General features: G+C 41.1%; 1 protein-coding gene across 5 annotated transcripts in view; it reads left to right on the top strand.

Annotated features, from left to right (window-relative positions):
• Positions 1–445: 445 nt before the first annotated feature.
• The window catches only part of trim44 (tripartite motif containing 44), a 47,102-nt gene continuing 32,288 nt past the window's right edge, over positions 446–15,259 (top strand). For 2 of the 5 annotated variants that reach the window (XM_062421388.1, XM_062421393.1), the window contains exons 1-4: positions 752–1,109; positions 1,764–2,422; positions 3,947–4,024; positions 14,401–14,691. In XM_062421388.1, coding sequence (XP_062277372.1) covers positions 1,784–2,422; positions 3,947–4,024; positions 14,401–14,691 — 1,008 coding nt within the window. In that variant the 5' untranslated portion in view covers positions 752–1,109; positions 1,764–1,783. Of the gene's footprint in view, positions 615–751; positions 1,110–1,742; positions 2,423–3,946; positions 4,025–14,400; positions 14,692–15,259 lie in introns of those variants that run through there. The other 3 variants (XM_062421391.1, XM_062421389.1, XM_062421390.1) reach the window with 3 other exon arrangements.

The raw sequence follows: 15,259 nt of genomic DNA, 5'->3' as shown, positions 1-15,259 counted from the left end.
ATTGATGATGTCTGACACAACATGAAGAAACTGCAGTTTTTTTGGAAATGCCACAAGAAACATTATTATGTGGCATTCAGGTGGTGTCGGAATAATCGGAAAAATGAGTTAACTGGGGACATTCACGTGAACGCCCCCTCAAGTCGGAACAACGACTCGGAAAGTTGGCGAAAACGGGGAAACATTTGGTACACGACTTGCTGTCATAAGTCATATACGCAGAAAAATGAACGAACGAACGTAAATGTTTGGTTGATGGCGATACACTTTGAACTAGCTAATCACGTGTCGCATAGCATATACATTTAAGCTTAAACATGTCCACTTAGAGTGACCTACTAGTCATAACAGTTATTTATTAGCATTTACGCTGATAACAAGACAAGTTAAGCAATAGAATATTGATTTTCGGGTGCAGTAACAACTGTCTTGCTCATGGATGCTACGAACAACACATCTCCTTTTGTAGCGTCAATGTTGTTTCCACAATACGACATAAACGTTTATGAACACACCAAAATCGGGAGAACGACTTCCCAACTTGGAAAGGAGACCATCCGAGGAGCACTTGAACGCATCATTACCGTGAATAAATCACTCTGAGTAGTTGTAGGGTAAGTAAATAGTTACACAATTATAACACTGTGCCTCTGCAATTGAAAGCAAGTAGGCAATGACATAAGATTTAGTTAAACATTACGGCTGTTGAATCCCTTCCTTCCTCATGGCTCAGGTTTTTGACATCTACTCTGTCTTTGTTATTGTTGTCAAACGGGTTTTCTCTCTTCAACCTCTGCGTATCTGCGTCGCTTGTGTACACACACACACACACGGAAAACTACACGCAGGAAGTCGAGAAAAAAGCATACAACAGCAGATGAAAATAAGGAAGTAAATGCTGTCGGATCTTAGCTGGAGTCTCCTCTTCTCCTGTAAAGTGAAAGTGGATCAGTCGACAGCTCAGTAATCGATTCAAAAGCACCACGACTGTGCTAAGGAAGTTAGCCGTTAAGCTAATACCTCCACTGACTCCATATTATCTTAAATCACTGCCTAGACAGAAAACAAAAACAAAACAAAACAGAGGGGCAAGAGGAAGACAAAGACGAGTAAGTACACACTGCAGTCAGTTACACACTGTTAAGCCCCATAGGATGAGGAAGAAAATGTCTGTGTTTGTGAGTCAGATAGAGAGAAATAGCAGTACAGGGGTGGTAAAAGGGGATGAGAGGGAGTTTTCTCTGCATTACAGCACTTTTTTTCTAACTGGTTGTTTGTGTGTCAGCCGTGGGGAAAAAGTACAAAAACAAAGCTCTGTGCACAGGCATGCAGCGGCTCTCCCTTCCAGTCTTTCGGCTTCACTCCCGCAGAGTGGGCTGAAAGTAGGGCGGGAGGGTAAAAAGACATTGTGTGTCAGAGGGAGGTGAGAGAACATGCTGAGGGTACGGGTGTACACACACTCTCTGCTTGAGAGTCATTAAAACAAAGCGAGACTGTTCAGTGACTGCAGATGGGGTCTTTATCGCCCCTGCAGAATGATGCGTCTTTGTGTAATAGAGTTGCTCCAGATGTTGTTTGCTGTGGACTTTGGCGCCATCCATACATCATCAGTTGTGGGAATATTATATCAGAGGGTATTAGTCCTGAGGATCTTGGACTTTCCCCTGTGCAAACATGAGAACCTTTCACAGAAGGTCACATCTATTAATAACCTGTCCTCTACTTTGTGTGTCTCCTAATAGACGTACTCTTCTGGTCCCCAGAATTATTTTCAGCAGCCACCATGGACTACAAAGGGGAACCCCAGGAAGGAGGCATGGTGCTGAAACAGGAGGACCTGCCGCAGATGGATGGATCATGTGATGCGTGTGAGCCCGATGAAGCCCAACCGGCCACACAAGTGTGCCACACCTGCAGCTTCGCCTTCTGCCCTCTCCATGCTGACAAACACGCCAGCAGCACACATCACCCGCTTACACCATATAACCATGAGGGGACACAAGCTAATGGTATTGGCTCAAACAGAGATCCCAGAGTCCCAGCTGGAGCCGAGGATGAGAATGAGGTGGAGAGGGGAGCTGGAATTGGTGTGAACCAGGCCATAGCAGCACTTGCAGTGGCTGACGCAGATGAGAGCGGTGATGCCGAGGAAAGAGAGGGAGCCAAGAATGGTTTGCCACTGGAGGCTGAGTTGGGTGATGGAGCTGAGGGTGCAGAGGCAGGGGAGGAGGCTATGGCTGCTGGACAGGCTGGGAAGAGGGACACTGTGACAGTAGAGAGACTGCGCTGCAAGGAGCATGGACAGGAAGGCTCACTCTACTGTAAACCAGACGAGAAGATAATCTGCGTGGTGTGTGCCGTACAGGGTGAGCACCGTGGGCACGAAATTATCACTCTGCATGAGGCCTACGTCTGGCAGAAGGTGAATCACACACTCAGAACATGACAGGTTCATAGCATACAACTCACTCTGTGGTTCATTGTTTGTCCGATACTGTATTTACATACTCTACTATATCTACAGCTGGGTAATGTATAACATAATGTATTCACAGTGGTGCCTATCTGGTTTGCATTTCTAATTCACTATTAAGTAGTATGCCAATAGCTGTAGGCCCTCTAGTCTTTAAGTCAACTCACCAGGGCTCTGTAAGCACTCTGTAATATTTTAAATCTAACAGTGTCTCATGATCACCCACATAACATCATTAATAGATTGATTATATACAGCCATGTAAATAATTCCTATGAAAACTGTGAGTTGGAAATTAAATGTTATGAATATATCCCTCTGTCCATTTGGCTGCTGGCACAAATTATGGTTTTTGCTTCTGGCAATTTTAGTAGGTCCAGTGAGTCACCAGTTGTTCAGTGCAGCATTACATTTGGTCCATTAAGATGAGCTAATGTTGTGTTGGATTCTGAGAATAACACAATCCGTTCAGCAGGTTCAGCTCTGTAGAGCACAGTGTTTGTGATGATTGCAGTCCCATTTAAAGCCAGATGTTATCAGCACACTGAAAACACCCAGGCTGTGCTATAACACAGATGACCAATTAACAGGGATGTGACAAGATCAGAAACCAGGATTTAATTTTGGATTAGTATTTTGAACAGTCAAGAGTTTTATTTGTGAAGAGCAAGATGCTCATTTAAAGTCAATACATTTAGCTATAGTAGTGATGACCCTCAACATGTGCCGACTGTTGTAGAAACAGTGCGTTGTCCTTTGCCCTGAGGTTATACATCTGAACAACAAAAGTAGACAACATGGGGCTATACGCCATGACACACTTCACAGACTTACTCTTACATCAGGGCAGTATATGGATTGACGAGAGACAAAGGGGGTCACACACACACACACACACACACAGCCCACGGCCACATTACTTACTCTAAAACCAACTCTAGCTTTTATCCTACTTCCGTTGCCAGCTTATTAATGTGAATTAATCCTTTATCTCTGTGAGCAGTGATATGATTTCCTTTAGCACGTAGCATTTGTCTGATAGACAGAATTGTCAACTTGTTACAATTTAACTAGGTGGAGTGTGCGGATTTAAAGGTCTGGACTCAGAAAATGTCACATGTCAGTCTTCAAATGTCAACCTATGGCCTGTCCACAGTGTACCTTGCTTGTCCCTCATTGCAGTGATAATGTGTAAACATATTCTTAAAGTATCATAAAAATGTTTTGACATTATTAATGCTGAGATAATGGTTTGATCAAAAATATTGTAATATTTATACATTATATGTTTATAAATAAATAATAGTAAATAGTAGTAATATTTATACATCTGCCCTTGCCTTCATTGTATGGGCATATATACTAATAAGGGAGTTTTGTGCACCTCTGCCCAAATAATCTCGGTGTATGTGCTTTATTTTTATAATCTGATATACTCTCTGTTTACTGTTTGTTTGTCTGCTCCACCTGTAGAACAGGCAGGGTTATGATCTGCTGGGCTGTACACAACAGATGGCTGAGAAGATCAAGACCAAGTGGACCAACCCTGAGGTGAGTCCAAATTCCTGCATGTAGAACACTGAGTCGAAGCCAAAAGTGAGTCATAAGGGCAATTTTGGGAAGTCTCTAAAAGATTTGCTCTTGCACTATTCTCATTTAGTAATGAGCTCCAACAAACTCTTATCAAATGAAATGAGAATTTCACTGCAGTAATAAAAGGTGGATTTGACCTCCTTGCATGCACTGTCTTCATATTGCATTGCTATTCATTATAGTTGTACTGAATTTGCTGATGTTGTTTTTCTGAGACATATCTCAGTGAATCCTGATAGACAAAGCTGAACAAGTATAGTGAATACAATGGCTTTATAGAACACATAACATAAATATAGGTAGCTGTTATCGCTGTGCACTTACTCCAAATATAATTATTGTTTATGAACAGTTATAATCAAACTAGTTGCTTTAAGGTTTGTTGCTATGGATTCAAGGTTTGTCTGCAATTATGACATTTTTTTGAAATTGTTTGAATTTGAGTCATATCTGTGTAAATAATTAAGCCAGGCAATCTCAAATCAGCCTGACAAATTAACATTGCAGTGCTGCAGAATCCCATTCTGTATTTTAAATCAGTTTTATGTCAGTTAGCCCAGAATGCTTACAATTTCATTTGAAGACTTATTTGCCATGACTTTAATACCCTAGTTTATGCCTAGGTATTATTGCATGTTTTGAGTTGTGTAGGTTTTGTAAGGTTTAACAAAAACCCTTGGCTGAACCTGGTTTCAAATGATATAGAGCAAAAAAAGAGCCATTACTAATTTCTAATTCAGTTGTTAAAGCTGTAAGCACTGCAGCAGTATAGACACTGCAGAGGTTGAGACACAGAAGTCTACAGTGAGATGAAGAGGGATTAGAAGGAGATTATGTCATAAAGGCATTGGGTAGTAAACATGAGAGCCTATTTCAATCCATATATTTATCATACCGCCCCATTCACAAGATCACAAATCGTTCCTTTTTCTGCAGTTTAATTCTACTTCAGGCTTAAGAGTGATGGCATCATTGCGTGATTACTGAGTCGTATCGTTTTCAGGCTCCAGCTGATGTCACTTTTTTGACTCAGCACTTCTAAACTAAGTCAGAGGTTGTGTTTTCAAGGTGACTATGATTTAGGCATTATCATCATGTATAAAATGGAAAGCAATTCTAAGCACTGAATTCCCTCTAGCGAATTCCCTTGTTGACAAAAAAACCCTTGTATTCAATCCAGTTATTGTAAGGAGTTTCAAATATTTCTTGCACTTTGCATATAAATAAATGAGAAGGTGTTGAATAAACTTTTTTGTTTTAATACAGTCTTATACAGCACTAGTCAGATACACCGTTATCAATGACCATAAAGATGAATCAACACTAACATTTATAACATCAGTGTTTATTACATGATTGTTATATTTTTATTTCAACCTGTAAATGTATCAACACATTCCTCTATACTGATATCAGTGCGGTTGACCTCAGTTTTGTACTGATAGCAGTTGAGCCGTAGCATCTAATTAGTTTTGCCTTGTGCAAAAGCAGGGTCTATGGTAGTTAAGATCCTTTCAAGCAACGAGCAGTTGCCGCAGCAGCCTCTATTGTTTCTAATATAAATGTAATAACAGCAGCAAAGCGAGAGACAAGACTGCCACCCTCCTGACTGCACCCTCCAAATTGCTGCTGCCATCAGAGGTGTTGATGGTTCAGTGTTTTCAACTTGTCATCACAACTCACCGTGTGACCATGGCAACCATGGAAATTATAACGAGGAAACGGTATGGAAGCTAATGCTGTTGGTGCCTGAGTTCCAAGAATTATATACCTCACCAGCATCAGACATATCTGTAAAAATAAGTCTTGGAGAAACATCAGCGTGAAAGTTTGATTGGGCCAGTCGGGGCTAAAAGGCTAAATTTACTGTATGATGTTAGTTTCTATATTAATCATATAGCTAACACTTTCCTCTTTTTTAAGGTTCACCATGCTATATTTGGCTATGTCATAAGATTTCAGTACTGAGATAGTACCAACCTGTAGTGTATGGCCTGCCCATTCAAAATACCGACATTGCCCAGGTGGCAGGTGCTGCAGCAACCACTCACTATTTAAAAGCACCTTTACTGAGGAGTGACATTGCTTTGTTTGTGCCACTCAGATTGTCCCAGTCACTCATAGTTTGTGAAATAAGGGTCACAATCTGAAATGATGATCACAACCTTATTTCAAACCTTTTTGTTAACCTTCACCGGGTGCTCATTGCATCCTGTCACCTTTCTCTCGATATCAACCTAAACAAAAGCTGCTGAGGCTGAATATTCATGACTAGCCAACCTTGAAAACAGTGGCTATATTTCCATTACAGATGCCATAGTGGGGACATGTTCTGCCGGTGAAAATAAAACCTGACCACGGACTGTTACGAGTTGCACTGTGAGACATCTAACAGTAAACGGCAGGAGCACGGATGTACAGTTACAGTTGGTCTCAGCCATTATTTACCATTGACAGCAACTGCATCCCCTCTCTCAGCCACCCCTGCAGCCCCAGATATGCCTTATGCTCTGCCTATATATCTGTGTCTGAACCCATCACAGAGCAGAGGCTCTTAGCATTGCCCAGTACCTGCAGAGGTATGACCTAAGCATAGTGGCATAATGTAGAAGGTTAATTTGACTAGCTTGTGAGATGCAACATTTTAGTTGGCAGCTGGCACCCTGGCCGAGTTCATGTCTATTATCATACTGAAATATCAACACTGCCCTAAGGACTTCCTGGACATTAAGTCTTCTGCTATTACACCGAAGAGGGGCGGCGTGCTCGGTGAAAAACCACTTACCTGCTCACTCACAGTGCACTGTGTTAGAGACCATTACACTGTGTGGATTTGTCGGCGTGTCCTCTCTGCACTCTCAAATGTCAGCGTCTCTTATTATGCATGACAGGCAACCATCAGAGTGACTGCTCCTGGTGAGGAAGGTTCTGTGTGTGTGTGTGTGTGTGTGTGTGTGTGTGTGTGTGTGTGTGTGTGTGTGTGTGTGTGTGTGTGTGTGTGTGTGTGTGTGTGTGTGTGTGTGTGTGTGTGTGTGTTGTGTGTGTGTGTGTGTGTGTGTGTGTGTGTGTGTGCGCAATAAAGAGAGGGACTGAGGCAAAGACTCAAAAAGATATACAGAAGTTGGAGCAGGTTAAATTGTATGGTGTTGAGGTCCTTAAGGACTTGAGATGGGAAGAGATGTGAGAGGCTGTCAGTGAGGTGGTGAGGAGTGGATGCAAACATTTTAACCCTTAACTGGTGTTTGCTTATTAAATATACAGTAGCTTGTGTAATTATGTACTTTGCCCCAGGTGGGGGGATTTGAATCTCTCAAAACTCATATCTCCATCATCCACAGGGGAATGGAACATAATGCAAAAAAACAATGATGAGTCTTCATACATATTAATGAGCGACCACAGGCGTAACATTACATGAGGGGCCTGGATGACTGTCTGTCATTCATCAAGTCAGCTAGTGTTACCTATCATCAGAGAGAGCTGGAAACGATATGTGAATCATGTAATGGCTTAAGACCAGGACAGCAGGTAGTCAGCATATTTACCCCACTCATGTTTTATTTACTCACTTTCCGCCGCGCAGGGTGTCGTCCAGGCACTCATGCTGCCTGTGGAGCCGCTCTCTGCAGCGACAGAGAGAGGAGTCCGATATCTGGGAGCAGCAGCATGGCAACACCAGCCTAGGCACAAGTGTCGGTTTGTGTGTGTGTGTGTGTGTGTGTGTGTGTGTGTGTGGGCTGTGTGGGCTGTGCAGTGGCTACATCCATTTTCCCTGCCTCATAAAATCTACAAGAGCAGCAGACACATTAAAGCTGTCTTAGGGAGCTGAGGCTGAGGAACAGACGGGAGAGGCATGAAAAGACTTGGCTACTGTTGTTAGGTTTATCCATCCTGCTTTTTTTCTTGTCCTCCTCTACCTCATCCCTTTTCGTCTTCATCTCCTGTCCCATTCTCGCATTGCTCTTTAAGTCTGTCATTCCCGTTCTATCTTTGCTCACAGCATTTTAATTGAATTACTCTGTATCATTCCCCAGAAAGTTGTTTGGCTGACATTGCTTCACTCAAAACCAATAAAAAGGTGCTGGATATTGAAACCCTGCTGTTATAAAACCAAAGGCCTTCTGTCTCATTTTTCCTTTCCCAATTTTAACTTCTTGTACTTGCCCACTTTATATTACTTTTGAAGAGCTGGTGTTGTCCCAGATTAACTTTCTGTGTATTGCTGTGTTGCGTTGGAGACTAAATTGGAAAATCTAATTTCTCTAAGAGATAAAATAGAGCGTGAGCGAGAGAGACTAGTGTTCACTTGGAATAGGGCCACTATTGCTGAGGGCAAGGACAGTTCAAATCCATTTACTCCTAATGTTCTATTAATGCTTTTTAGGCCTTTTTAAAAAGCATCACGCAAAGCAGACCTCTAAATAAGCAGCTGGTGTGGCTCTGATTTGACAGTGAGTACATTGAAGAAAGTTATCCAATTGAACTCTTTGAGGTCCCAAAAGGTCCCCCTTCTCTCTTCTGTATCATTATCGCATTAATGAAGGTATGGAACATTCAAATTGGGGGAAATATTCAAATCCAAAAAAGTCATCATTTTGTCTGCACCATTATATCAACTAGTCTTAGGCATCATATTCTCCAGTTATTCAGAGTAACACAGTTGGTGTCTGCTTTGGGAGTTCACTAGAAATTAAGATGTGTTTTCCCACAAAAGAGGTTAAGATTAAAAGCTAAGATTACTTTGATATTTTGTGGTGAGGCATTTTCTGTTTACTTTAGTTTTGTTCCACCGAAGCGTGTCCTGATGTCTCACCAAAGCAATGCGACACATTATTTTTGTAGTTTTTTTCTACACTGATCTATTTTCCCTCCCAAGGGCTTTGGTTATTGTTCTCCGGCATTTTCATTAGCACTAATGAGTAGCACAACCTTTTTTGTAGCCAGTCACAAAGAACACTAGTGTGTGAAGTAAATTCTGTCTGAGTATCTTGCTATACTGTCATCATGTGAGGTGTTGGTGGAATGTCTAAGATGTTTTCCAGTTTTAGTAAACCACAGATCCTGGGTCTCTGTTTCTGAAGAAACATTTTCAGTCACAAGCAGCCTTCTTCCCCTGAATTTCAACGTTCAGTTCACCTTTCACAACACCCATAAACTGCACATAAAGTAATAAAAATCAAGGTGAACTTCAAATTGACCACTTTTGTAATAAGGCATGACTGGGTCTGGACTGACTTAGACCTTTTTAGTTTTTCATTTGCTTGCATTACCATCGAGCTACCTGAATTTCTCAGATAAGCAACATTCTAATACAATGCATGTTATAAAAACATGACTTGAAATGATTTTGGCTCTCTTAATCTTCTTACCTAATGTCCTAACTTTGCCTGAAAAAGAAATTTGCTTTCTTAATCTGCTAGCCTGATGTCCTACCTCTGCCTGCTCTATCTCTCTCACCCCCCCTCCTTACTCCATCTCTGCCCTTGTAAGCAGTGTGCTGCTGTCTCTCCTGAGGCCTCATTTTGTGGCCTCAGCTTGCAGCAATGCAAATGAAGATTATCACGCATGAATGCTTCTCTCCCTTGCTAGCAGGACAAATTCTCAGAGAAACTCTGTCACTGAGTAAAAGGTCTAAGGGCAGAGGGCTCCGGCTCAACAAACACAAAGGGCACTGATCTGGGTTCATGGCTCCCATCTGCCACTGAGGCCACGGGGACAAGGACCTTTATGGAGGTCCTGGAGATTAGGAGAGGTTGTGCAGGAATGTGTCAGATTGATGATAGATAAGATAGACTATAAGTTTTCTGTTAAAATGCTGTCTGCCACATTCATGTCGTAGCTTTTCTCACTTATTTATTCTCACTGCTTTCTTTTCTTTGCATTTATATTCTCTGAAACTTGTTGTGACCACAAAAGGACAAAATATGCAGATATATATTTCCTTTTAATGATTCAATTAATGTAGTGAATAATTTATTTGTAAACTGTAAACTCATACCACATACACACAAGTGTAATGTTTGCTGACATTGGTTACAAAATTACTTTTTATTGTTTATTAATTCTACTTTTCAGTAGTAAAATCATTTCTTGCTTCAGTAGCTGCAGTACAAAGTCTTGCTTTAAGTAATTGATAGACTAGCCATCTAAAAGAAATGGCTGAAATGTAATATTTCATCAGTATTCATGATGATAGATGAATGATTAAACTATGCCTGGCCTGGAATTAGCAATTGAAGAAATTACTTCTAGTGTTAGCTAAATAATTTAATGAATATTATTCTACAGATATATTCAATTTAGCTAATGGATATGCATTCACAAACTATAGGTTTTTTGGCAGAATTTTACAATATACCAGTTAAGTTTATAGATATGTTTGAAAGGATATTTTAGATTTAAAGGAGGCTAGACTTGAATATTGAATTTGTTGATATACTTAATCAGAGCAAAGGCAGAGCAAGACATTGAAGATCGTCTCAGCACGATATGAAGTAATGAAAGCCTTGTCATTTTAATGTATTTTTGAAAGGGAGCTATTATGCTCTTCCTTATTTTCAGTCCTAATGTTTCAATGTTGGATGTTCATTTTAAATATGGCCAAAGTGTCATATAATGAGGTAAACATGGAGAATTAATCTCTGCAAGCAAAAAGCACTGTCATCATGACTGGCTGTTTCTGCTTGTACTATTCCTCTCTGCATTATTTCCAATTGATCTGCTGAACAAAGAGCTGCAAATATGTCCATATCATTATGTATAGTATGGCAGCGAGCGGTTGTGCAGGGGCTCTTAGCTCTGTTTTGTGCTTTTTTTGTATGCGTTTCGTTGCGTTTGACGTGATCATCCTGGCAAGCTCTGCCAAGCAAAACTTGTGTATAGCCGTCGGGAGTTAATTACTATCGGTCTACAAAGCAGGCTACTTTCAACAGACGCACAACATACCAGCTGATATCTCCAGATCACCAATGGATTGTTGTCGGCTCCAACAAGCGCCATAGACGACGTCATAGGGAGAGAAAAAAGAAGTGTGGGTGCCGAGCAGGACTGCTAACCAGGTTGAGGAAGCAGCCACACAAAACTCTTCCTGAGCCTCTTTCTGGCCAATGTCAGATCCATCGCACACAAGTTGAATGAACTGGAGCTGCGGATAGCTACTGACAACTCTGTACCTGTGTGATGATTATGACTGAAACCTGGCTTCATCCTATGATGCCTGGAGGTGCCGTGCAGTTACCGGGACGCACTACCCACCGACAGGACTGAAAGAGAGACTCTGGTAAGAGCAAAGGAGGCAGTTTGTGCATATACATAAACAAGGACCGGTGATCACAGAGCTGAATTATAGACAGTCACTTCTCTCCATATCTTGAAGCTCTGACAGTTATCTGCCGCCTGTTCTACGGTTCAAGAGAGCTAACAGTAGTAACTGTCACTGCTGCTTACATACCTCCAGACTCTAACATTAGCCTAGTCCTCACCCACCTTCACAGTACCATAAGCAAACAGGAGAGGGCTCATCCTGACGGGGTATACATAATAGCTGGTGATTTCAATCAGGCAAGCTTAAAGTCTGTTCCTCCCAATTTCACCCAATATGTGAAATGTGCCACCAGCAAGAAGAATATAATAGGTATATTGCAACATCAAGCATGCATACAGCAGTGCCACAGCCACATGTAAGCCAGTCTGGCCATCTGTCACTGCATGTCATACCAGCCTATACCCCTGTCAGGAGGACATTCAAGCCCATCACAAAACACATCAACACTTGGCCTGAGGATGCCCTCTCAGCCACAGGAATGCTTCATGTGCCCCTCCACCTGCGCATGGATTAAGAACTTCCTTACCAAAAGACCACAATCAGTGAAGCTTGGCTCCAAGCTTTCCTCCACCCTCACACAGAACTGGGTCACCTAAAGGCTGTGTGCTGAGTCCACTCCTGTACACATTGTATACTTATGATTGTACCCCTCTCCCATCCCTCCAACACCCTCATCAAGTTTGCAGATGACACCACTGCGGCCCGGGCTCATCACTGATGGGGACAAGATTGACTACAGAAAGGAGATCAGCAGCGACTACATTTTCAGAGAATTCTCAGGAAAAATCATCTAGAACTGAAGCTGCTGGTGACCTTCTATCTCTCCTCGTTTGAGAGCGTACTCACATACTGCATTATGGCTCGGCTGCAGACAGGAAGGCTCTGCAGAGGGTCATAAACACAGAGGATTATTGGCTGCTCAGTTTCTTTTCATGGGCTTTAAGAACTCTAAACAAACAATAATCCTGTGCCATACTCTTGACCGCTGCTTTTATTCATTCTATTTAATTCTTATTTATTTTATTTCAGTGCAATACCCTCCGCATTATGCTATTATAGCTGCATCTCATCTTTTTATACTATGTCATCTTTTTTAGCTGTGTGTGTGTCATGTTTTTATCTGGTTGTCATGTTTTTATTTGTCTGGAGTGGCACCTGTAATCTCATTATATGTAAAATATAATGATAATAAAGCAGTAAAGTAGCTACTGTTGGGTTTGCATCAGCAGCAACTTAACACGACTCTTATACAGCTTTCCCTCTGGATGCATGGAGTTTGCCTCCAGGGGATTTTCTTCAGGCTTCCAGAAACCTGGCTTAGCTGGCTGCAAAAAGGGCCAGTGTAAGATAAATAAGGAGTTGTTTTAACTGAATCATGCAAAGCTCCTCTAGTGGAGTCCCAGAATAAAAAATAAAGAGTTGGAAATGAGTATAATAGATCCCCTTCAAGTGCTCACCGCTTGTGTTTAAAATTGAGTCTTCTGTAAGATTTATTCAGCATATATTGCAATCTTGTAGGATTTATTGTGTTTGAGCAGTTCCTGCTATTGCACTGTGTGATGAAATAGAAGAACTTCATTCCTAAGCAAGTGTTTAAGGACAAGTAATGAAACACTTGCTTGTGCATCACAATTGTATTCTTTTGTTTCTTATCCATCAGATATGAATTCAGGGCATTGATTTTGGTGAAGCAAAATGAGAAAATAACTCTTTGTGTTCCAATTAAATGTTAGCCAACACTGTGTCTGATTCAGAATGAATGACGTGCATGTTTTTCTCGACTCATACAAAGAAACTAAATTAAAAATGTTTCGTCTTGTGCTTGGTTTAATGGGCAATTTGGAGACTCTGATTGCCTGTGCAGAAATTGCAAATACATGATAAAACTTTGGACCCCTGGGGGTCGTGTCTCTGTCAACCTCGGTAAAGAAAAATGGTTCCTTGTTTCAGTGGAGAGAGCGGGAATGAGGGGCAATAAGATAAAATAGATAGAAATTTTAAAAAATAAGTTCTGCTCAAGGGGAGAGGAGAGACTCAGCAACGGATGCAAATAGATTTAAGCAATTATAACATATTCAGGAGCAGAGATCATGACAAGGGACTTTGGGTTTTACCTTCTGACAGCAGCTGTTTTGGAGGTGGGACCATCTCAGTGGGAAGGATTTTAGGGAGGCGTCTGTTTATTGAGATGTTTTAACGTAATGAATCATAGCTAAAGAGATCATCTGTAGGGAAACAGGGAAATGGATTAAAAAGGTATCTCATTGAGCAGTTCAGTTGCTTTGAAAGCCAAACAGATGGCTTGTTGTGATAGAAGGAGCCACTGAGGTCTATATCTACAGATGGGATGCATGGAGTTTGCCTCCAGGGGATCTTCTTCATGCTATCAATTAGCTACTGCATGAGAAAGCGGGCTCAGTAAATTAATATTCACATGTCGAAGTAAAAGATTTTGTTCTTTCTAGTCCAAGTTTATTTCCAACATATTCTTAGAAGTGCATTATCTTTGTAGTAAGATTACAGTCAGGAGACACTGCAAGCTGCAAAGATCTTTATTCCATGTCCGTACAATGGCAAAAGATATATATGAGCAATTTGATCATTTATGATTAATGAATGCTGCATATCTCTTTGTTATTGTGTAGTTTATTAAACTAACATGTTAAAGTATGCATAGTCAGTTGAGTGTCATAGGGAATTAAGGAAGCTTCCGGGATGTTCAATTTGTGGTTCTTCTGCAATTTTATTATCAACTAATCTCTATTTTTACTCATATTACTTACTTGGTACTTACTTGCATTTTTGTGTTCAATGTCTGTCCCTAGTTTTCAGTTTTATGAGTTAATCTCGGTGATTAATACCTACACTGAAGTATATCATTCAGGTTAATTTGAAATGATAGCTCAGTACCGCTTTCCATCTTGGTGACTGTTTGACTTCCTCCACTGAAAATGTCTCATCCATTCATTCTCCCTCTCTGTCTTTTTTACTTCATTTATACATATCTTAGATGTCTACAGAGGAGTTGGAGGAATACGTGAATGTCCAGTTTGATGAGCTCCGCAGATTGGTGCGTCTGGAGGAGAAGAGGACCCTTCACCTGGTAGACCTCAAAGAGGCGTTTCTGACAGCATCAGCTGCTGAGAAAATCGCAGAGATCACTGTCCAAACTGAGCGCTTGCAAGAAGAGATGGCCAACATTACACACCAGCTTTGCCTGCTGGAGCAGGTTGAGTCACAGGCGGTTGGTCCTGCGGCCGCTGCAGAGGTCCTTGCAGCTGGAGCAGCCCACAGAGTGCCGGTGAGAGGACAGTTCCCTCCTTCTTAAATATCTTTATGTTGCTTCTTTACTGCTTACACAATCAGCATGGTATGTTTCAGTCACTGCAGGAGAAAGGTTTATAATTTTACAGAATCCCACTGTGACTGACTTTGTGCATGCCGTCATTTATATAGTGTGATGTTTGTTTTAAGCTTGGAGGTTTTAGCCATACAGTTTCAGATCCATATCTTTACACAGTTTGCTTTACATACAGTCTCAAACACCTCCTAAGTCGGACATAGTTAAAATGTCAAATATTTGCTCAAGTATGTCCTTCTGGATGTAAGGTGATTCCTCTGAGAAAGAAGGGAATAGGATATTTCCATCTCAGTTACAGCCTCTGGAAAGCTATGTAAACCTTCACATTTTTACCTATGTGCATTTTTTGACCAATTATTATTGTATTCACTGGAATCTGAGGTTGAAAATGATTTGAAACTGAGCTGCAAGTCACTTAAATACTAGTCTTAACTAACTATACAAACTTGGCTACAGAAATGAAAGAAATACACATTTATTTCCCTCCTCTATGAAAATTGCTTCAGAT

Source organism: Scomber scombrus, chromosome 6 (assembly GCF_963691925.1).
Source record: "Scomber scombrus chromosome 6, fScoSco1.1, whole genome shotgun sequence".
Lineage (NCBI taxonomy): Eukaryota > Metazoa > Chordata > Actinopteri > Scombriformes > Scombridae > Scomber > Scomber scombrus.
This window is presented reverse-complemented; position numbering and strand designations above follow the sequence as displayed.